The 25,053-nt window shown below is 36.7% G+C and overlaps 1 protein-coding gene and 2 long non-coding RNA genes across 3 annotated transcripts; 2 read left to right on the top strand and 1 right to left on the bottom strand.

Moving 5' to 3' along the window:
• Nucleotides 1–217: 217 nt before the first annotated feature.
• Nucleotides 218–2,647, top strand: LOC107822593 (uncharacterized). The gene is made up of 4 exons (XR_001656426.2): nucleotides 218–454; nucleotides 631–1,839; nucleotides 1,929–2,230; nucleotides 2,314–2,647. It is a non-coding gene; the product is annotated as an uncharacterized LOC107822593 (long non-coding RNA).
• A 120-nt stretch (nucleotides 2,648–2,767) lies between these two features.
• LOC107822595 (uncharacterized) lies at nucleotides 2,768–3,588 on the bottom strand. The gene is made up of 2 exons (XR_001656427.2): nucleotides 3,186–3,588; nucleotides 2,768–3,083 (listed from the first exon to the last, which is right to left on the bottom strand). It is a non-coding gene; the product is annotated as an uncharacterized LOC107822595 (long non-coding RNA).
• Nucleotides 3,589–22,931: 19,343 nt separating this feature from the next.
• Nucleotides 22,932–24,442, top strand: LOC107822594 (GDSL esterase/lipase At5g03980-like). The gene has a single exon (XM_016649143.2). The coding sequence runs from the start codon at nucleotides 22,971–22,973 to the stop codon at nucleotides 24,084–24,086; it is 1,116 nt and encodes a 371-aa protein (XP_016504629.1). The 5' UTR covers nucleotides 22,932–22,970; the 3' UTR covers nucleotides 24,087–24,442.
• The last annotated feature ends 611 nt before the right edge of the window (nucleotides 24,443–25,053 follow it).

The following is a 25,053-nucleotide window of genomic DNA, read 5'->3' as shown; positions in this document are numbered from 1 at the left end:
ATATAGACACTTTATGTTCGGTTTTATTATATTAAGTAAACACACGTCTCTGGAAAGTATAATGCGTGACATACAGTCGCGCCTACGTGGTTAAGTGAACCAATCAGAATATAACACGTAGACTACATGCGGTTAAACTTTTCAACGACAAATTAAAACGAAAAATAAAATAAAAATTAAAACGATACAAAAGAGGGCAAATTAAACGGGAGTGTTCATTTCAGTAAATTTTTTTTTATTGAAAATCCTAATTCCAAAATCTCCTCAAATCGATCTTCATCAATCTCTTGAGTAATCGTTCAATATCTTCGATTAAGCTTTAAAAACTAGAACCTTATTCATTCTTTGCCTTTAATTTTGCTTCGTTCATCTGTCGTTAGTCATTAGTGTGGAAGATATAGATATCGGTCGGAGTGGGTTTGAAGACAAATAACAGAAGAAATTTTATTAAGAGGTATTAACATTTTTACTATTTGTTATCTCTTTTTTCATGCGTTTGTAAATGGGATTTTTGTTATTTTTGGGAAAAGTTTTACTCTGTTACTGTACTCTGCTAAAGGGGAAAATATTTTGGCTTTTTAGTCTGTTAAAGGGTAGGGAATCTTGACCTTTATTTCTTGTCTTTTTCAGAGATTGTTCATATGAGTGGCTCTATTATTATTGTTTTTCACCACGGGATAGGGTTATTCAAAGACAATATGTTGGGGAGTTGGAAAGGGTTATCATTACTATAGATAAAGATCATTTCTCTCAGACCGAGATAAAATGTTACACTAAGGATATTGGGTATGATAAAGTTGAAGGCTTTTATGTCAAAGACCCTACCAATATTCAATTTGTTGCATTAGAAACTGAGTCAACTATATAATATTGTTAAAGACTTACGTACTAGGTCCATTATTGACTTGTATGTGAAACATGTCATGGTTGAAGAAGGGTCCCTGCTGGGAGTGTTATAGGTCCACTGATTGGTGACATGGACCAAGAAATAATTAATATAGAAAGTGGGGTTAATTCTAGGGCAACACAGATTGAGGGTGCTATAAATGTGACCTTAAGTGAGGCAGTTGGGGTTGAGGGGGAGGTAGAACAACCTCTTAATGATGAAAATAGTAGTGATAATGAAGATTTTTAAGAAGATAACTTAGAGAATATTCCTGATGAAGATGACAGTGGATGAAGAATTGAGGGCTTTTAGATAGGCTGCTAGAAAAGAAAAGATAAGTGAAAGAAAGACCAAAAAATATAGAAAAGCCAATGTCATTCAAGAAGTGGAGCTTGAAGACATTAGATATAAGATAATGAATAAACATAGGGATATGATCAAATTTGCTGAAATTTGGATCAGTGACATTTCACCCATGGCAAGATTAGTTTTAGATGAAAATAAAAAGTTGGCAGGAGATTAAAAGTTATGTGGAATGCTGATACTGGCTTTGAAACTAAGGAAGGGGGATATAGATTCATTGTTGACATAGTTAGGAAAACATGTAGTTGCAGACCGTGGCAATTGAGGGGTATCCTTTGTGCTCATTTAGTTTGTGCATTATCTCATATTGGGGAAGATCCAGAAGATTATGTTGAGCATTGGTATAGAAAAGATACATACTTGAATGCTTACAAGTACTTCATTCAACCAATCCCCAACATGAAGATATGGCCTCAAACAAATAACCCACCAGTCGAGCCACCTTAAGTTAAACCAATGCCTGGTAGACCCAAGAGATGTAGGAGAAATGACAAAGATGAACCAAGAAAAAAGAAATGGGAAAAAGTCTCAAAGGAAGGAGCCAAGATGACATGTTCTAACTGCCACCAAATTGGCCACAACAAAAAAAGGTACAAATCAGGGATATGTCCTTTGTTATTTTCGTTGATCTACTTACTTGTTAACCTTTGTCTTCTAACCTTTGTTTTGCTACTTATAGCCTCAAGAAAGACCAAGAACAACAACTGAAGCAACACCAAACAGTCAACCTGCTACTCAACAATCTAGTACCACTACTGAGAGAGGCAGAGGGAGAGGACTAGAAATAGGAGTTGGCAGAGGAAAGGGAAGGGGAACTGGAATAGGAAGGGGAAGGGGCTGGTTCTGATTCAATAAGTACAGCAACCAGTGCACCTACTGGATTTGCTACTAAATCTGTTTCTGCTGCTGTTGGAAAAAAAAATAAGAGAACTGGGATTTCACATTTACACAGACACACAATCTGGAAGACAAGTTCTTAATGTAAGTTGTTTCACATTTTTATATGATAGTTATTTCATAAGTTATTAATAGATTGCCTAATAGATATCACTCTAAATTTACAGCCCGGAACACTAAGTGAAAGAGCCATCTCTAGTGGGAGACAATTAAAGAATGCATCACTTATCAATATTGATCTTGGATTCAAGCCACCTGAATGGAAATGGAAGGAAAAATCTGCTATTACTGGAAACCAACTTCAACAACAAAAAGAGATGCAAATGAAGAAGAAAAAGTCTCATTAGAAAAGTTTCACTTTATGTAGTTTGTTCAAGTGTTTTGTCTAATTTGATTTTCATGAACCTAAAACTGCAGTTTTAGTTATTTGCTATTAAAGAAATATTTCAGATATATGTTTGACATTTTATTTTGTAACTATTGCCTTGGTTTGAGTAATGAAATTTGAAGTTTATTCTACAAATTGTATTTTCCTTGATAGAGTTTATTGTATAGTTTGTATTTGTGTCTTGTAGTTGCGGTTGGGGAGAACATTAGTCATGTCAAGATTTTCCTGAAATATTAGTCCAAAAGTGGTTCAACTTGTATTCATCTAAGTTTCTTACATTATAATATTCAAAAGAGCTACTGGTTTACATAACTGCCAATACACAAAAGAGCTCCTTTAACCAACTAAATTTCAACATACATAGCAAATATTACATAAAAAACTCTCTAACAATCCAAGCGAGTATCACAATGATCGGCAACATTCTGTACTTTCTCCTCATCTTCTCCTTTTCTTCGTCGTGTTTTTTTATCCTCTTCAAAAATTCCTAAATTACAATCCTAGCTTGTTCAGGAAATTCATCTTCAAACCACTTAAAATACTTACATCCTTCATGTAAAACAATAAGAAAGGTCCATAAAAATGGAGTCTTGGCCAAACAATTTTGAAGAAAGAAAATAGGCAGAAAAAATAACTTTAAAAATTACTTACTCGACCATATTGGCATCCAAGATACCTGTGACCCGGGTTATTTTGTGACCACGAAATTATCAATTCTGCCCTTTTACCGCAATGACAATACAAGGTGTCTTCCATTTTTTATAATGCTTTGTAATAGAGAAAGAGGGAAGATAGAAGTAGGAAAAGGTCGGGGAAGAATGGGGAAAAATGGGGATTTAAGTTTAGGAATTTGAGAATTGGGATAAATATAAAAGGAATTCATTAAGGGTATAATAGTAATTTTTGTATTTTTTTAACCATTACAGTCAAGAAAAATTTAACCTAACGTGCTGCCCAACGTTTGTATCTCACTAGAGTTGCCATGTCAGACACGTGTGTTTACTTGATACAATAAAATCAAACATAAAGTGTTTATACGGTCACCTAGTAAGTTGGAGTGTGAGATAGATATTTGGGGCCAATTTTAAGTGTCTCTTTATGTATTTTATCTTTTTTATAATAGTATAAAATAAGTATATATATCCTTTTATACACTATTATCACTTTTATACAAAGTTGATATATGGATCATAATAAATGTATAATATTATATAGTAATATATAAGGATGTATACTATTGTAAAAGAAATGTTCGCTACTCATATATTCTATCACAACATGATTACGTAAGTGCAATATACTATATATATATATATATATATATATATATATATATATATAAATCTCTTTTCAAATACATACACAACCACTTAAATTTGTCACAATTTTTCACTTAGACACCTTAAACAAGGGTATAACCTATTAGACACTTAAAGTACAAGTAAATTGTTCCTATTAAACACTTGAGGCTGACATGGCATATGACTTGTTCTACACTTGTGTTTAGCGCGTCATGCTTTTTATATACGCTGACATGTCATGAAATATAAAATAAAAACCTAATTTCTACTCTTTCTCTCCCTCTCTTCCTTCATCTTTATGTACTCGGTGGCCATGGTTGGTCTTTACCCGTTTCTACCTCTTTTCTTTCTTCGTTTGCCTCCTCTTTTCACTTTGTCTTTATAAAGATGAAGAAAAATTAAAATACAAAGGGAATGGTGTTGAGAGTGTTAATAATGGTGATCACCCGAAAGTTAAGAAAGGGAACTCTTTGAAACTATAATGAAAAACTAGGCAGAAGGGAAATGGGTGTCTATGTATTCCGAACTTGGTTGGATAAAACAGATTAAATCTTACAAAATAAATTAAGAGAACTTAGTATATTTAATAGCTGCTTACAGATGTATGCCATTGTCCTCAACCTTGACTGCATGCATCTAAAGTTTCTGTTTTCACCTCCGATTCTCTTAAAGTTGTCTCCATATCTTTGAAGTTTAATTTTATATTGATGGCACAGCTCTGTTACGTACCCGGGATAGAAAGTTGCCCGACAATTGGCGTTTCACATTTTTGTTGCGAAACGATGGAGGATGAAGAAGAAGGTTCTCACTCGCTGATTTTGTCGGACTTTTGGGATGTGCCAAAATTATTGGTGAGGTTGGAGGAGGAAAGAGTGGGGTAGGGTTTATTTCCTACGTGTATTTTTTCTTTTTTGCTTTATGACATGCGATTTTCTTATTGGTCTGATTTTTAATGTCTAAAGCAAGTAAAGTCACGCGCTTACACTTGTTTTTACACTGTCAGAAATGTGCTTAATAGATACATTTTGGTGTTAGTTTAGGTGTCTAATAGGTTATACCCTTAGTTGGGGTGTCTAAGTGAAAAATTATGGCAAGTTTAGGTATGTATTTGGCCTAATTTTTAAAAAGGGCATTTTTGCTGCGAGATATATAGTGTGGCTTGTGAAAATGAGAAATGAAAAGATATTATGGATGGACAATACGTTAGGGGCTTTGCATTTATACCCGGTTTTGGGATTACAATTGAGCCTATACCCACTTTGCAAAAAAGATTTGCAAACCTACTCATTTTACGATCAACTTCAGACTTATCGGGTTTGAAGTTAAAAAAATTAGTGTGAAGTGAAAAAATTACGCTTTAGATGCACTTAAGGCCAAATAGATCTGAAGTGCAACCAAGGGTTTCATGCACTTAAGGCCAATAAGTCTGAAGTGAAAAATTGCACTTAAGGCCAAAAGGTCTGAAGTGCAACAAACGTTTTCCTATACTTAAGGTCAATAAGTCTGAAGTAAAAAATTGCACTTCAGATGCACTTAAGGCCAAAACGCCTGAAGTGCAACCAACGTTTTCATACACTTAAGGCCAATAGGCATGAAGTGCAAATTGGCCAGAAAAAGAAATTTGTTCTTCGAATTATAACAATCTAATATACGATTTAATACCTATATCTACTCCAAATGAGCTCAAATTTGAAATATAACCTTCAAATATCATCAAGAACAAACCCCAATCATCAATTTGTCAAAACAACAATAAATCTAACGAACCTATTTTGCAATTAAGAAAAAAAAAGAAGAAGAAATTCTAAGCAGTGGTAAAACATAAAGCGCCATAACAACTCACCACTGTAAAACATCATACTACCTTAAAATATATTCGCAAACACCATATAAAATCACTGTCACTCGAAGAAGAAGAAATAAGAGGAGAAGAATGCCTGAAGTTGTTTATAAAGTGGGTATAAATTAAAACCTTTTTAAAAAAAGGGTATAGATTAAATGGGGGAGACCAAATAGGGCGCCCGTGCAATTTTTACAATACGTTATAACTTGCATTTGGTAGGTGAATTTAGTCTTGTACTATTAATTAGTCAGATGAATTTAGTTTATATTGACTTATGCAAAGCAACTTTTGATTTGGTTGGTTTGATTTGGTTTGATATTGAGTAAAAAAAATCCGAACCAACCCGACATATAAATAAATAATTTTTATAAATACTTTTAAAATTTTATTTAAAAAATATCTAGAAATATTTGGGATTCTCTTGCGGGATATAAATTTTAATAGAATATGAAGTGCTCCATATTTATTGACCTTAAATAATGGGTTGTATGATCACTTTCTTATCAAGTGTTAGTGAAATGCGTTTATCTCTTTGTTTTTCCATATTCATATCATATGTTAAGATCTATTAAAATCTTATATCTTTTTTGAATTTGAAGTGATTATTAATATTTAGGTATCATATTGATTTTTATGTTTAATTACTAGATTCGGTTAACCTAAAAGTGTACATCAACGAAAAAATTGTTAATCTGAAAGTGTACATCAACGAAAAATTATTGTCAGACGACTAAAAAAAATAACTATTATGTGTTACTAATAGAATTCTCCCATAAGAATATTTTAATCGATAATATGTTTGTCAATTTTTTATATTTTTACTAAACTTCAGACTTATCGGGTCTGAAGTTAAAAAAATTAGTGTGAAGTGAAAAAATTACACTTCAGATGCACTTAAAGCCAAATAGATCTGAAGTGCAACCAATGGTTTCATGAACTTAAGGCCAATAAGTCTGAAGTGAAAAATTTCACTTCAGATGCACTTAAGGCCAAAAGGTCTGAACTGCAACAAACGTTTTCCTACACTTAAGGCCAATAAGTCTGAAGTGAAAAATTGTACTTCAAATGAACTTAAGGCCAAAACGTCTGAAATGCAACCAACGTTTTCATGCACTTAAGGCCAATAGGCATGAAATGCAAATTGGCCAGAAACAGAAATTTGTTCTTCGAATTATAACAATCCAATATACGATTTAATACCTAAATCTAATTCAAATGAGCTTAAATTTGAAACATAACCTCCAAATATCATCAAGAACAAACCTCAATCATCAATTTGTCAAAATAATAATAAATCTAATGAACCTATTTTGCAATTAAGAAAAAAAAAAGAAATTCTAAGCAATGGTAAAAAATAAAGTGTCATATCAGCTCACCACTGTAAAACATCATACTACCTTAAAATATATTCACAAACACCATATAAAATCACTGTCACCCGAAGAAGAAGAAAAAAGAGGAGAAAAATGCCTGAAGTTATTTAAAAAGTGGGTATAAATTAAAACCTTTTTAAAAAGTGGGTATATGTTAAATGGGGGAGACCAAATAGGGCGCCCGTGCAATTTTTACAATACGTTATAACTTGCATTTGGTAGGTGAATTTAGTCTTGTACTATTAATTAGTCAAATGAATTTAGTTTATATTGACTCATGCAAAGCAACTTTTGATTTGGTTGGTTTGATTTGGTTTGGTATTGAGTAAAAAACCCGAACCAACCCGACATATAAATATATAATTTTTATATATACTTTTAAGATTTTATATAGAATTTTCTTTAAAAAATATCTAGAAATATTTGGGATTCTCTTAAGGGATATAAATTTTAATAGAATATGAAGTGCTCCATATTTATTGACCTTGAAGAATCACTTTCTTATCAAGTGTTAGTGAAATGCATTTATCTCTTTATTCTTCCATATTCATATCATATGTTAAAATCTATTAAAATCTTATATCTTTTTTGAATTTGAAGTGATTATTAATATTTAGGTATCATATTAATTTTTATGTTTAATTACTAGATTCGGTTAACCTAAAAGTGTACATCAACGAAAAAATTGTTAACCTGAAAGTGTACATCAACGAAAAATTATTGTCAGACGACTAAAAAAATAACTATTATGTGTTACTAATAGAATTCTCCCATAAGAATATTTTAATCGATAATATGTTTGCCAATTTTTTATATTTTTACTAAATATATATTTACTTATCAAATATTTAACAAAGTAAGATTGAAATAATATTTAAGTAACAAAAAATCCAAAAACCCGAAAAATTCGACAAAATCGAACAAATCCAAACTGATATAGTTGGTTTGGTTTGGTTTTGATAAAAAACGAACCAACTCGCTTCATGTACACCCCTACATGCTGGTTAGTGTATTGTTTTATTTTGCTTTAACGTATCTTAAGATTGAGTAGGAGGTATTTTTTACTTTGATGAAGGGCAAAATGGACAGTAAATTTTGAAGGATATTTTTATAATTCAACTTTTAGTTTAAGGCATTCATACTTTTAATATAACATAAAAATATATTAACTTTTACTTAAAGCTTTCTCATATATATAAACTTTTACTTAAGACTTTCTCCCTTTTAATACAATATAAATTATACGGTAATGGCGGTAAGTGATTTTATATTCAAAATTATTTCAGCTTACTTTTAAAAAGGCTTTTCAGCCATTTCTTTGTAAGATAAATGTATGAACTTAGAGTGATTTTATTTGGTAGAATAGTCTAGTAGACTCATTTACTTTTTCAAGTTTGTCATCCCGGTCCCTATATTCCACGAAGTTTCATTCAAACACTTGTAATCGATTAAAATGAATATTCTAAACCCCTCTAACTATTGATCAACCTTATGTGGTAATTATTTTGCTGAGTAGTATGAACTGTGTAGTATGCACGCGCAAAGAGAGCGTGAACTTATAATCTAATTTTTTTTAAAGAAAAAGTCAAATTTAATAAATAAAAAAGAAAAAGAAAAAGAAAAATAGAACAAATAAAAATAAAAGTAAAAATAACCCCTCCTCCATCTTCAAACCTATCCAGCACCCCAGAAAAGTTACGCTACCCGTCACCCCCCACCCGCTGCCTTCTACCCCATACCCCTTCTCCATTAAAACCACTGTGATAATCCAAAATGATATCTTTAAATTTAATAAGTAATTCTGTGTTCTAAGACCTCAAAAAATACCATTCATCATTCCTCGACTTGCATGCACAGTCCGTACAATTTTTCGAAAAGTTTTATGTGAAAAATGGATTAAAATGTGAAATAGAACTTTAAAACTCAACTGAGTTGACTTTGGTCAACATTTTGAGCAAACAGACCCGGATCAGTATTTTAACAATTCCGGTAGGTCCATATCGTGATTTGAAACTTGGGCGTATGCTCGAAAACGAATTCCGAGGTCCCTAACTCGAGATATGGAATTTTGATGAAAAATTAAAAGTTTGAAAGCTTAATAATTTTTAAGAAATTACTAATGTTGCATTTATTGACCCCGGGTCCATATTTTGGTTCCGGAGCCCAGTAAAGGTCCACAATAATATTTATGACTTGTCTGCCGAATTTAGTGAGAATCGGAGTTGATTTGACGTGATTCGGACGTCCGGTTGTAAAAAGATAAGTTTTAAAGTTTTCTTGAAAATTTTCTTTGATTTGGCGTCCGATTTGTAGTTCTAGGTGTTATTTTGGAGATTTGATCGCACGAGCAAGTTCGTATGATGTTTTAGGACTTGTGTGCATGTTTGGTTTGGAGCCTCGAGGGCTCAGGTGAGTTTCGGATGGGCTTAGGGATGATTTTGGACTTAGGAAATCTGGTTTTCTGTAGACTTCAAGCTTCTGGTGTGTTCTTCTTTGCGTTCGCGAAGGTACTCTCGCGAACGCGAAGGTACTCTCGCGAACGCGAAGAGCAAATTGGGACTGGCACGTTTTGTGCTTCGCGTTCGCGACAGAGTGAATGCGTTCCCGAAGGCTTGAGGTGCAAAGCTTCGCGTTCGCGATTGAAGCCTCGCGTTCGCGAAGGAAAAGAGGCTAACCAGGAAATTGCCTTCGTGTTCGCGAAGGCCAAGCTTCGTGTTCGCGAAGTAGCCCTCGCATTCGCAAAGAGTAAAATTGGGCAACACAAATTTTGTGCTTCGCGAACGCGAGGCACTGACCGCATTCGCGAAGGGTAAAAATTCCAGAAACAGAACTTAAGTTCTGGAAATGGGGTTTCGACCCATTTTCAATAATTTCTAATTTTTGAGCTCGGGTAAGGCGATTCTTGGGCGATTTTCACGGAAAAATATTGGGATAAGTGTTTTTTATCCTATATTGATTATATTTCATGATTCCATACATTTATATCATGAATCCGTGAATTTATGAAAGAAAAATCATATTTTTATAAAATCTTCCAAAAACAAAAATTTAAGATTTGAAGGTCCATTTGATATCGGAATTAGATAATTTTTATATGATTGAACTCGTAGCGGAACATGTGTTCGGATTTTGCTAGTTTTTTTGGGATTTGAGACGTGGGTCCCACTGTCGAATATTTAAATGAATTTCGAATTTTTATCTGAAAAATTAATAAATTCATATGGAATTAATTCCTATGATTCGCATTGAGTATATCGAATTGTTTGTGAATAGATTTGAAACTTTTGGAGATAAATTTAAAAGGAAAGGCGGTGGTCGAGTAATTGATTGGAATTTACAAAGCGAGGTAAGTATCGTGGTTAACCTTGACTTGAGGGAATAAAACCCTTAAACTATTTGTTATGTGAAATGCATGTAAACGACGTATAGGCGAGGTGACGCGTGTCTATACGTCGTCAAATTAATTGTTTGCCTATTTACTTGAAAAATTATAAATTATTTTAAATCATGAATTAATTATTATAAAAATTATTTCTCTCCTATTCTTTGTCAAATATAAATTCTTGAATTCCTGCATTAATTGTTACATACTATTTGAATTATGTGTCTTAATTGTTATTTGACATTTAGTATATTATATATTAAATTACCTATTTTCTCCCTGATTTCCATAATAACTTGATATTTGTCATTGTTTGTTTCATAATTAAATCATAATTATCGTATGCTTGTTCCCTTATAATTTTATATTAATTGTTGCAATTATTGGAGAAATTTTTTCTATAAGAATTGGTAAATGAATATATTGGAGGAGCGGGTTGCATGCCGCAACAGAATTGAATTGGTAAATGTATATATTGGAGGAGCGGGTTGCACGCCGCAACAGAATTGATCGAAATGAATATATATGAGGATCGGGTTGCACGCCGCAACAGACTTATTAAACGTCCATATTGGAGGATCGGGTTGCACGCCGCAATAGACTTATTAAAAAGTCCATATTGGAGGATCGGGTTGCACGTCGCAACAAACTTATTAAAAGTCAATACTTGGGGGATCGGATTGCACGCCGCAATAGACTTATTTAAAAGTCAATATATATATTGATTAAAAATAATTATATGAGAGGATTGAAAATGAATATATTGTGAGAGCGGGTTGTATGCTGCAACAGAGTTGAATGTGAATATATTGTGAGAGCGGGTTTCACGCTACAACAGAATTGATGGAAATAATAATTGGTTATGACTGCTGAATTGGCTTCAATTATTATAAATGAATTACCTGATTTATTTCTATTATTGTTGTTGTTACTAATATGGCGTACAAGTTAATGTAAGTGACCCGCCTTAGCCTCGTCACTACTTCGTCGAGGTTAGGCTCAGCACTTACCAGTACATGGGGTCGGTTGTACTGACACTACACTCTACACTTCTTGTGCAGATTTTGGAGTTGGTCCTAGCGGCGTACCATAGATTTGCTCGAATTTCAGCTAACAGAGGAGACTAAAGGTATAATTGCATGGCGTCCGCAGTTCTGAAGTCCCCGTCTACTTTACTTTAGCTGTGTGTTTATTTCCAGACAGCTTTATTTTATTCAGGCCCTTATTTGTATTATTCTAGAAGCTCGTGCACTTGTGGCACCAATTCTGGGATAGTATTTAGACACCGTTATTTTTATGGATTATTCACTATATTTTAGACCTTACTTTCGCATTTATTTCTTTATTATTAATAAATCTAAAAATAATTGTTTAGAAATGGGTAATATTATTCTAACATTGGCTTGCCTAGCAAGTGAAATGTTAGGCGCCATCATGGTCCGAAGGTAGGAATTTCGGGTCGTGACAGTTGGTATCAGAGCACTAAGTTGCCTAGGTCTCACGAGTCACGAGCAAGCTTAGTAGAGTCTGAAGAATCGGTACGGAGACGTCTGTACTTATCTCTCAGAGGCTATGAAGTTTAGGAACAACATCACTCCTTTCTTATTCTGTCGTGCGAGTTTTTCTATCATCGATGATTGAACCATTCTACTCTTATTCTCTCGCAGATGGTGAGAACACGTAATACATCTACCGATGGACAGGGACCAAAGCTCCGGTGGCAACCATGGCCAGGGATAGAGGTCGAGGCCGAGGTCGTGCTAGAGGCTGAGGCTGAGGCAGAGGTCGAGGGAGAGCTCAGTCCAGAGCTCGAGCAGCTGCACCTGTTGTAGAACCTCATGTAGACCTTCAGGAGGAGATTTCAGTTCAGAATGTACCAGTTGAACCAATTCAGGTCCCGGAAGAATTCATAGCCACTCCAATACTTCAGGACACTCTAGTCTATTTGGTAAGTCTTATGGAGGGTGTGGCCCAGAATGGTACATTTCCAGTGGCACCAGCCATCTCACAGGCTGGGGGAGGAGCACAAAATCCCACTACTCCCGCTCCGGAGCAGATGGCTCCCCAGAATCAGGTTCCAGCAACACCGCCAGTTGGGGTAGTTCAGCCAGTTATTGCGGCATAGACCGGTGATAGGCCCGCCATATCTTTTGAGGCCTTATTGAGACTGGATAAGTTTACTAAGCTCTTTACAGTTCACTTCAGTGGTACACCTTCTGAGGACCCACAGGATTATCTTGAACGTTGCCACGAGGTACTGCGGAACATGGGTATAGTTGAGACCAATGGGGTTGATTTTGCTGTATTTCAAATGACGGGTTCCGCCAAGAGGTGGTGGAGAGATTATACATTGACCCGACCAGTCAGATCGCCTACACTTACCTGGAAGCAGTTCTCTCAGCTATTTCTAGAGAAGTTCCTCCCTATCACACTGAGAGAGGAATTCTGCAAGCAATTTGAGCGTCTACAGCAGGGCAGTATGACTGTTACTCAGTATGAGTTTCGTTTTATGGATTTGGCCCGTCATACTCTCCTTTTACTACCTACGGAGGGAGAGAGAGTGAGGAGGTTTATTGAGGGACTCATTCACCCTATCAGACTTCAGATGGCCAAGGAGACCGGAAGTGAGATTTCTTTTCAGGCAGCTGCTAATGCCGCAAGGAGGATCGAGATGGTTCTTACACAGGAAAGAGGGCAGAGGTCTGATAAGAGGCCTCGTCAGTTCGGTGGTTTCGGCGGTGCCTCGTCTAGATGCAGGGGTAATTTTGGTAGGGGTCATCCTCCCAGACCGTTTCATTCAGCACTTCATGCATCTCCCGATGCTTCAGGGAGTCACGGTCCTATTATGCCTTACTATGGACAGCCAGCATTTAGTGCACATTCAGCTCATATCAGTGCACCGCCACTCCAGAGTTACTACAGCGGTTATCCGGCCCATTTGGGTCAGCTTCAACTTTAGCAGCCACGACATCAGGATGGGTGTTATGAGTGTAGGAACATTGGTCACATCAGGAGGTATTGCCCTAGATTGGCGAATAACAGATCTCGGCAAGATTCTCGTGCTATCATACTGGCACCGGTTTCTTCACCGCCTACTCAGCCAGCTAGAGGTAGGGGTCAGGCAGCTAGAGGTGGAGGTCAGGCCATTAGAGATGGAGGTCAGGTTATTAGAGGTGGAAGTCAGACCGTTAGAGGTAGAGGCCAGCCAGTTAGAGGCCGTCCTAGGGACGCAATTCGGAGTGGTGGGGCCTAGCCCCGATTTTATGCTTTTCCAGCTAGGCCTGAGGCCGATTCATCTGATAATGTGATCACAGGTATTATTCCATTTTGCCATAGAGATGCTTGAGTTCTATTTGATCCAAGATCTACTTATTCCTATGTGTCCTCCTATTTTGCTTCATATTTGGTTGTGCTTTGTGATTCTCTGAGTGCTTCTGTGTATGTATCTACACCGGTGGGAGACTCTGTTGTAGTAGATCATGTCTATCGTTCATGTGTGGTTACTATTGGGAATCTTGAGACTAGTGTGGATCTTCTACTTCTTGATATGGTAGATTTTGATATCATCTTGGGTATGGATTGGTTGTCCCCTTATCATGCTATATTGGATTGTCATGCCAAGATAATGACCCTAGCTATGTCGGGGTTACCTCGGTTAGAGTGGAAAGGAACTCCTGGTCATTCTGCCAGCATGGTTATTTCTTATATGAAAGCTAGGTGTATGGTAGAGAAAGGGTGTCTAGCCTATTTAGCTTATATTCGCGATCCCAGTGCGTATGTTCCTTCTATGGACTCAGTATCAGTTGTTCGTGAATTTTTAGAAGTATTTCCTGCAGATTTGTCGGGGATACCACCCGACAGAGATATTGACTTCTGTATTGATTTGGCTCCGGGCACTCAGCCCATTTCTATTCCACCATACTGTATGGCCCTGCCAGAGTTGAAAGAATTGAAAGAGCAGTTACAAGACTTTCTTGATCAGGGATTCATTAGACCCAGTGTCTCACCCTGGGGTGTACTAGTATTATTTGTAAAGAAGAAAGATGGCTCTATGCGGATGTGTATAGATTATCGGCAGTTGAACAAGGCCACTATCAAAAACAAATATCCGCTGCCAAGAATTGATGACTTATTTAATCAGCTTCAGGGTGCCAAGATATTTTCGAAGATCGATTTGAGGTCTGGTTACCATCATTTGAAGATTAGGGCATCTGATGTCCCTAAAACAGCTTTTCGGACTCGGTATGGGCATTACGAATTCCTAGTGATGTCATTTTGGTTGACAAATGCCCCAACAACATTTATGGATTTGATGAATCGGGTGTTCAAGCCTTATTTGGATTCTTTTATGGTTGTATTCATTGATGATATCTTGATTTACTCCAGCAATTGAGAGGAACATGAGCAACATCTTCGAAGTGTGCTTCACACTTTGAAGAAAAATCAGTTATATGCCAAGTTTTCAAAATGTGAGTTTTGGTTAGACTCAGTTGCCTTTTGGGGGAATGTTGTATTGGCAGAAGGCATAAAGGTGGATCCTAAGAAGATTGAGGCTGTTCAGAATTGGCCTAGACCTACTTCAGTTGCAGAAATCCGGAGTTTCCTGGGTTTAGCAAGTTATTATCGTCGGTTCGTGGAAGGGTTTTCATCTATTGCAAGCCCATTGACCCAGAAAGGTTTCCCATTCAGATGGTCAGACGAGTGTGAGTTGAGCTTTCAGAAGCTCAAGACCGCTTTGACTACGGCGCCAGTGTTGGTATTACCCATAAGTTCAGGATCGTATACGGTATATTATGACGCATCTCACATTGGGCTTGGTACAGTATTAATGCAAGATGGCAAGGTAATTGCATATGCGTCACGACAATTGAAAGTTCACGAGAAGAATTAACATGTTCATGACTTAGAATTGGCAGCCATTGTTCATGCGCTGAAAATTTGGAGGCATTACCTCTACGGTGTCTCGTGTGAGGTATTTACTGATTATCGTAGTCGTCAGTATCTGTTCAAACAAAAGGATCTTAATTTGAGGCAGAGAAGATGGTTAGAGTTGTTGAAAGACTATGATATCACCATTTTGTATCACCCCGGAAAGGCCAATGTGGTAGCCGATGCTTTGAGTAGAAAGGTTGTGAGTAGAAAGGTGCGTATATTCCGGTTGGTGAGAGACCATTAGCTGCAGATGTTCAGACTTTGGCTAATCAGTTCGTGAGGTTAGATGTTTCAGAACCTAGTTGGGTTCTAGCTTGCACAGTCTCTCGGTCTTCTTTATATGAGCGTATCAGAGAGAGACAATATAATGATTCTCATTTACTTGTCCTTAAGGACACGGTGTGGCATGGTAATGCTAAACAGGTTGCTATGGGGGAAGATAGAGTTCTGCGAATGCATGGTCGTATTTGTGTGCCTAATGTGGATGAGCTTCGTGAATTAATTCTTAAAGAGGCACGCAGTTCTAGGTACTCTATTCATCCAAGTACCACCAAAATGTATCAAGATTTGTGGCAACATTATTGGTGGAGGAGAATGAAAAAGAATAGTTGCATATGTAGCTCGGTGTCTGAATTGTCAGTAAGTTAAGTACGAGCATCAGAGACCTGGTGGTTTGCTTCTGAAGTTAGAAATTCCTGAGTGGAAGTGGGAGCGTATCACTATGGATTTTGTTGTTGGGCTCCCACGGACTCAGAGAAAATTTGATGCAGTTTGGGTCATTGTGGACAGGTTGACCAAGTCAGCACATTTCATCCCAGTGGCAGTTACCTATTCTTCAGAGAGGTTAGCTGAAATTTACATTTGTGAGATTGTCCGTCTTCATGGTGTACCCGTGTCTATTATTTCAGATCGAGGTACGCAGTTTACCTCACATTTCTGGAGAGCTGTATAGCGTGAGTTAGGCACACGGGTTGAGTTGAGTACAACATTTCATCCACAGATAGATGGACAGTTAGAGCGCACCATTCAGATATTGAAAGATATGCTTCGCGCTTGTGTTATGGACTTTGGAGGTTCTTGGGATCATTTCTTGCCACTTGCAGAGTTTGCTTATAATAATAGCTACCAGTCGAGTATTCAGATGGCTCCATATGAGGCATTATATGGAAGGCGATGCCGATCGCCAGTTGGTTGGTTTGAACCGGGAGAGGCTCGGTTGTCGGGTACCGATTTGGTACAGGATGCCTTGGATAAGGTCAAGATTATTCAGGATCGACTTCGCACAGCTCAGTCTAGGCAAAAGAGTTATGCCGACTATAAAGTTCGTGATATTGCATTCATGGTTGGAGAAAGAATATTGCTTCGAGTTTCACCTATGAAAGGTGTAATGAGGTTCGGAAAGAAGGGCAAGTTGAGCCCTAGGTATATCGGACCCTTTGAAATTCTTGAAAGGGTGGGTGAAGTAACCTACAGGCTTCTATTACCACCTAGTTTATCAGCGGTTCATCTGGTGTTCCATGTGTCTATACTCTGAAAATATGATGGTGATCCGTCCCATGTGTTAGATTTCAGCTCAGTCCAATTGGACAAAGATTTGACTTACGAGGAGGAGCCGATGGCTATTCTAGCCCGGCAGGTCCGACAGTTGAGGTCTAAGAGTTATCTTTCAGTTCGGGTGCAATGGAGAGGTCAGTCGGTAGAGGCATCTACCTAGGAGACCGAGTCGGATATGCGAAGTAAATATCCACACTTATTCACCAGCTCAGGTATTTTTTTTTCTAACTCTGTTCGAGGACGAACGTTTGTTTTAGAGGTGGAGAATGTGATGACCCAAAATATCATCTTTAAATTTAATAAGTAATTCTATATTCTAAAACCTCAAAAGGCATCATTTATCATTCCTCGGCTTGCGTGCGCAGTCGGTAAAATTTTTCGAAAAGTTTTTATGTGAAAAATAGATTAAAATATGAAATAGAGCTTTAAAACTCAACTGAGTTGACTTTGGTCAATATTTTAAGCAAACGGATCCGGATCAGTGTTTTGACAATTTCGGTAGGTCTGTAATGTGATTTGGGACTTGGGCGTATGCCCGGAATCGAATTTCGAGGTCCCTAGCCCGAGATATAGAATTTTGATGAAAAATTAAAAGCATGAAAGCTTAATGATTTTTAAGAAATTACTGATGTTGCATTTATTGACCATGGGTTCGTATTTTGGTTTCGGAGCCCGGTAAAGGTCCAAAATAATATTTATGACGTGTCTGCCGAATTTGGCGAGAATCGGAGTTGATTTGACGTGATTCGGACGTCCGGTTGTAAAAAGATAAGTTTTAAAGTTTTTTTAAAAATTTCCTTTGATTTGGCGTTCGATTCATAGTTCTAGGTATTATTTTGGCGATTTGATCACGTGAGCAAGTTCGTATGATATTTTAGGACTTGTGTGCATGTTTGGTTTGGAGCCTCGAGGGCTCAGGTGAGTTTCGGATGGGCTACGGGATGATTTCGGACTTAAGAAATCTGATTTTCTGCAGACTTCAGGCTTCTGGTATGTTCTTCTTCACGTTCGCGAAGGTACTCTCGCGAACGCGAAGAGCAAATTGGGGTTGGCACGTTTTGTGCTTCGCGTTCGCGATATAGTGAACGCGTTCGCGAAGGCTTGAGGTGTAAAGCTTTGTGTTCGCGATCGAAGCCTCGCGTTCGTGAAGGAAAAAGGCTAACCAGGAAATTGCCTTCGCGTTCGCGAAGGTCAAGCCAGGCAAGCTTCGCGTTCGCGAAGAGTAAAATTAGGCAGCACAAATTTTGTGCTTCAAGAACGCGAGACACTGACTGCGTTCGCGAAGGGTAAAAATCCCAGAAACAGAACTTAAGTTCTGGAAATGAGGTTTCGACCCATTTTCAAGAATTTCTAATTTTTGAGCTCGGGTAAAGCGATTCTTGGGCGATTTTCACGGAAAAACATTGGGGTAAGTGTTCCTTATCCTATATTGATTATATTTCATGATTCCATACTCATTTATATCATGAATCCGTGAATTTATGGAAGAAAAATCAGATTTTTATAAAATCTTCCAAAAATAAAAATTTAAGATTTGAAGGTCCATTTGATATCGGAATTGGATAATTTTTATATGATTGAACTCGTAACGGAACGGGTGTTCGGATTTCGCGAGTTTTTCCGGGATTTGAGACGTGGGTGTCGAATATTTAAATAAATTTCGAATTTTTATCCGAAAAATTAATAAATTCATGTGGAATTAATTCCTATGATTCGTATTGAGTATATCGAATTATTTGTAAATAGATTTGAAACTTTTGGAGACAAAGTTAAAAGGAAAAGCGGTGGTCGAGTAATTGATTGGAATTTGCAAAGTGAGGTAAGTGTCGTGGTTAACCTTGACTTGAGGGAATAGAACCCTTAAACTATTTGTTATGTGAAATGCATGTAATCGACGTATAGGCAAGGTGACGAGTGTCTATATGTCGTCAAATTAATTATTTGCCTACTTACTTGAAAAATCATAAATTATTTTAAATCACGAATTAATTGTTATAAAATTATTTCTCTCCTATTCTTTGTCAAATATAAATTCTTGAATTCCTGCATTAATTGTTACATGCTATTTGAATTATGTGTATTAATTGTTATTTGACATTTAGGATATTATATATTAAACTGCCTATTTTCTCCCTGATTTCTATAATAACTTGCTATTTGTCATTGTTTGTTTCATAATTAAATCATAATGATTGTATGCTTATTGTCTTATAATTTTATATTAATTATTGCATTTATTTGGGAAATTTCTTCTATAAGAATTGGTAAGTAAATATATTGGAGGAGCTGGTTGCACGCCGCAATAGAATTAAATTGGTAAATGTATATATTGGAGGAGCGGGTTGCACGCCGCAATAGAATTGATCGAAATGAATATATATGAGGATCGGGTTGCATGCCGCAACAGACTTATTAAAAGTCCATATTGGAGGATCGGGTTGCACGCCGCAACAGACTTATTAAAAGTCCATATTGGAGGATCGGGTTGCACTCCGCAACAGACTTATTAAAAAGTCCATATTGGAGGATCGGGTTGCACGCCGCAACAGACTTATTAAAAAGTCCATATTGGAGGATCGGGTTTTACGCCGCAACAAACTTATTAAAAGTCAATATTTGGGGGATCGGATTGCACGCCGCAATAGACTTATTTAAAAGTCAATATATATACTTGATTAAAAATAATTATATGAGAGGATTGAAAATGAATATATTCTGAGAGTGGGTTGTACGCTGCAACAGAATTGAATGTGAATATATTGTGAGAGCGGGTTGCACGCTGTAATAGAATTGATGGAAATGATAATTGGTTATGATTGCTGAATTGGCTTCAATTATTATAAATGAGTTACCTGATTTATTTCTATTATTGTTGTTGTTACTAATATTGCGTACAGGTTAATGTAAGTGACCCGCCTTAGCCTCGTCACTACTTCATCGAGGTTAGGCTCAGCACTTACCAGTACATGGGGTTGGTTGTACTGATACTACACTCTGCACTTCTTGTGCAGATTTTGGAGTTGGTCCCAGCGGCGTACTATAGACTTGCTCGGATTTCAGCTACTAGGGAGACTTGAGGTATAACTGCATGGCGTCCGCAGTTCTGAAGTCCCTGTCTATTTTACTTTAGCTGTGTGTTTATTTTCAGATAACTTTATTTTATTCAGGCCCTTATTTGTATTATTGTAGAAGTTCGTGCACTTGTGACACTAATTCTGGGATAGTATTTAGACACCGTTATTTTTATGAATTATTTCAGATCTTATTTCTGTATTTATTTCTTTATTATTAATAAATTTAAAAAAAATTATTTAGAAATGGTTAATATTATTCTAACGTTGGCTTGCCTAGCAAGTGAAATGTTAGACGCCATCACGGTCCGAAGGTGAGAATTTCGGGTCATGACAACCACCACCACCTTTCATATGAAGGAGGTAAATGAGAACTGCAGCGGATATAACAATTAGGGATTTTTTTTCCTGTTCTTTAAGTTGGGAGTTTACTTAAAGGAAATGCAAATTTCAACGAGTCATACAGAAATTCGAAAATAAAGAATTTATGGATTTAGTCATTAAACGACTATCCTTGAGATCTAAGAGGCATTGGCTCTGGCAGATGAGTTTGCGGAGAACGGCAATTAAGTCATTCGTGAGCAAACGCCTTATTTTTCTTTTAAACACTTGCTCCGACGAAGGTCGAGATGACGATGATGATAGCAATCAGATTGGCTGAAAAATTCGGATCTCTTTGGGTGGAAAAAACTGTGGTTTGAGGAAAATGGTTGGGATCTCTCTGGTGCCTTATTGTTTCTGCAACCATTTCCTTAACTAAAAAAATTGAATCTAATAGTTTCACTAGCAGTAATTATGGTGAGAAAAAGAGAGAAGAAGTTGAAGCAAATGAATTTTTTGGTGAATTTTCTGGAGGTTCTGAAAGTGCAAAATGGGCATGGAGGAGAAAGATAATTTAGCTGCAAAGAAGAAGATGATGATGTGGATATATGCATCTGACATGGATATGATGTGTTATCCATGTCGGGGCAAGTGAGACTCACACATATATGGAGGGGTTTAAACTATTCATTTTGATCGAGTACAAGTGTTTGAATGAAATTTTGTGAAATGCAGGGATTGGGATGACAAATCGGAACAAGTATAGAGGTTTACTAGGCTATTCTTTCGATTTTATTTGGACAAACTATATAATTTTATTAGGTAATTTCCTCAAAAAAGAGTGACTATTTGAGAAATTAACTCTGCTACTTAGAGCCCGTTTGGTTTTGCTAATTGTAAATAGCTGATAAGTTTTAAGTGTAAGAAAAGAATTTTTAAGTGTTGAAGCTGATTTTATAAATAGCAGTTACGTGTTTGAATGAAAATGCTAAAACTGAAAATAAACAATTAATGTATTTGATAAAAAAGTTCTAGTAAGACGTTCTTTTGCTAAAATAACTAAAGTGCTCTTAAATATTTTACAAAAATATTATAAATTTAAAAGTACCTTTGTAAAGAAAATGAGGAACAAAGGATACGAAGTGAAAAGGAAGTTAAGGTTCCGTTTTAGAAAAAGTATTTTGATAATTTTAAAAAAGTTAAGGATAAAATAGTAAAATCTTAATCAAATCAAAAGTGCTTTTAGCTGATTTTGACCTGCACTTTGAATATTAATGTTTACCAACGTAAATAAGTCAAAAGTTAATTAGGAGTGAGTTAAACTTATAAGCTTACCAAACATCTCTTACTTTGAATATATTGAAAATCGAAAGTGGCAAACAAGCACAATCATTTAAATCAAGAGTCACGGAATCAACAAATTGCTCCAAGCAAAAGACAAAAGACCACCTCCAGCCTGGGATTTTTAATAATGTTGCTTTTCCTGCCTAATAATTGGCATTACCTCTGTATCTTCTAATACAAACTACGTACAAGATACTACTAGTATAATAGTCACAACTTGACCTATACCTTTAGGAAAAGAAAAGAAAGAATACTGTGGGAAAGAACTTAAGTACAGTACTTTACAAGAAAAGTAAACATTTTCGTCCAAATTGTTTATGGAAACGAAACTGGTATCCCGCAACTGTATCGAGCAATTTATATATGGAGTATTAATCTTGGACAAAGATAGCAAGTTTTAAAATTGGTTATTATAAATTGTATATTTTTTTACCACGAACATCGGAACATGTTATAATTGTGAACTTGAACATGTTACGAACATTTTTACATGCATGGCATTGTAGTTGTTGGGAATGAAGTGAAGTTAAAAATGAAAAAGGAAGATTGCACCTGCAGAGTCTTTGCTGCAGAGAAGAATTTGTTGTTAGGATAGAAAAAGTCGGGTGTCATGCGGAAGCTAGTAATGCAAACTTTGAACGACGATAAATCAGACAGCAAACGAGAAATATACTAAAAGAGACACAAATATTTAACGTGGTTCGGTCAATTGACCTACGTTCACGGCGGAAGATGAGCAATCCACTACATTAAAGAGAGTAAAAAATATCGAGACAACAATCTCACTAAGAGGCAAACAAAAGTGACACACTAATACTTGTCCCGTAAAGTTCTCCCCCTAAACACGACTCTCAAACCCCATATATCTACATTATGGATGCCAATGATTGAGAAGGAATGATCCTCAATTTATAAAAGTCCAAACATTTTCCTACAAAAAAAAATGACTAGCCAAACATTAAAAAAAATTATAATTTCCTTCTACAAAAAAGAAAAACTCAATTATGATAAATATATTGTCATTTCCATGCGGATCAAGAGTGTTAAACAGAACAGCAATCATGGCCGTTGGGTAATTCATCGTGTCGTTAATGGATAGCTTTAGTGAGAAGAATAGTAAGGCAGTTAAAACTTTATTATTTTTCTTTCTTTCGAAATGGTAAAAGATGTTGATAATAATATAGAATTCAAAAGGCAAGGAAATGACAACCACGCAATACAGGTATGGAGATTTCTGTCGTTTTCTCTGTTCCTTTATGGGTCATATATAGCACTAGCACCCTGCAGTTTCCAAGCAAATTAATATCCTCCTTCAATGGCTTCCCTAATTTCTCTGCCCAAAGTATCTTTCTTTCTTTTACTTATAACTTTTGCATTTTTCTCTTCTCCTTCAGCTGCCCAAACGAAATGTAATATCAGATCCGTTTACCAATTCGGCGACTCACTTGCCGATGCCGGTAATGTCATCCGCACACCTGGTGCTAACATCATATTCCGCGCCAACAGAGCTCCTTACGGCGAGACATTTTTTAAGAGACCTACAGGCCGCTTCTCAGATGGCCGTATTATTATCGATTACATTTCCTCTGCTCTTAAACTCTCCTTCCTTAATGCTTACTTGGACAGTGATAATGTTTTTAGCCAAGGCGTCAATTTCGCTGTCGCGGGTGCCACAACGCTGAATTCCTCTTTCTGGGCTGCCCGGAATGTCAGGTTGCCCGCCTGGAACACGCCGCTCGCTAATCAACTAGGTTGGTTCAAATCTCACCTGCAGTCCACCTGTGGTTCCAATTGTGCACAAACTCTCAGCAACTCTCTAGTAGTAATGGGGGAATGGGGTGGCAATGACTACTATAATAATTTTTTCCAAAGAAAACAATTACCTGAGGTACGGACTTACGTTCCTTTCGTTGTTGCGGGCATTATGAGAGGCATTAAAGATGTGATTCAACTCGGGGCAACTCGTATTTTGGTACCAGGATTTTTTCCATTGGGTTGTCTTCCTCTATACCTTACAACTTTTCCTGATACTAATGCCAATGCTTACGACCAATTGGGATGCTTGAGAAATTATAATGATTTTGCTTCATACCATCACAGATACCTAAACAGAGGCCTGGATAATCTACGACGTGAATTTCCAAATGTTGGAATCGTTTATGGGGATTACAATGGGGCGTTTTTGACTGTTCTTCAAAGTGCTTCTTCCTTTGGATTTAATCAAAACACATTGCTCACTGCGTGCTGTGGAACCGGAGGACGATACAACTTTAATTTCAGTAATGTGTGTGGATCAGCTAGTGTAAGAGCTTGTTCTAACCCGGCTCAATACGTGCACTGGGATGGCATTCATTTGACAGATGAAGCTCATCGTCGTATTACAGACATTATCGTCAAGGACATGCTTTCAAGATTAGGGTGTACTGTTTAGATTATGACTTTCAAGATTCTCTTAGATTGTTATAGGGGTGCTTTTTCTTTTTTGGTAATAAAGAGTTTATTTGTTGGTGTTTTTCCTCATTGTGATCTTTATCCAATCATCCTCCACTTTCAACCAAGAAGTTGTGAGTTCGAGTCACCCCAAAAGGTGGGGAGTTCTTGGAGGGAGGGAGTCGAGTGTCTATCGGAAACAGCCTCTCTACCCCAGGGTAGGGGTAAGGTCTGCGTACACACTACCCTCCCCACAGGGTTATTGTTTGTTGGGTGTTTAGAATATGAAGATATGTATCCTTTCTTCTTCAGGAAGAGGTGGAACAGAATATAAATAAAAGAGTGATTTTGATGATCTAACAAGCCTAAATATTAAGAACCGGGAACATGTTCCACATCTTCAAAGTACTCAACATCAACAAGTCTCAAGTCTGGGACATGTTCCAATATTCAGAGTCAAAGAAACAACAGAGGGTCCCTAGCTGACAGTTCAGTCAACTTCCCATAGGTGTAAAGTGGCTGCAACTGTTCCTCTGCACACACACGCAACAGTGCAAACAGTGGAGCAGTCACTTTATGGAGAATGCCCTTGTACCAAATATGTTTGCATCACTCAAGTGATGTCACTTGTGTAATATTAACATGAAGCAAAGTAAAATCAACACTTGCACGTTCCAGATTTCATCAAGCTCTCTCTCAAAGTGTGTCGCGGACTTGCAAGTGATTTTCAGGCTTCAAGACCAAAGAACAACATAACGAAGGACCAGTTTCCAGCATTGTATCATCACATATCCCTAGTTGTGTTGTACCTTTGTTAGTGTGATTTAATTATAATTCCTACTTAGCTTAGCTAGAAGCATCGTGTAGGAAACAAATTGTAAAATCATAAACCTTGTATTTGTGTCTTGGATAGAGTTAGTCAAGTTGTGAATTTAATAACACAGTGATTATAAAGAGGCTTGTAATAG

This window comes from Nicotiana tabacum, chromosome 2, assembly GCF_000715075.1.
Source record: "Nicotiana tabacum cultivar K326 chromosome 2, ASM71507v2, whole genome shotgun sequence".
NCBI classification, from domain to species: domain Eukaryota; kingdom Viridiplantae; phylum Streptophyta; class Magnoliopsida; order Solanales; family Solanaceae; genus Nicotiana; species Nicotiana tabacum.
Note: the sequence above shows the minus strand (reverse complement) of the source record. Positions and strands in the feature narration are given on the sequence as shown.

Excerpts from the sequence above, each read along its gene's own strand:
- LOC107822594 (XM_016649143.2), top strand. The coding sequence starts at position 22,971 with ATGGCTTCCCTAATTTCTCTGCCCAAAGTATCTTTCTTTCTTTTACTT.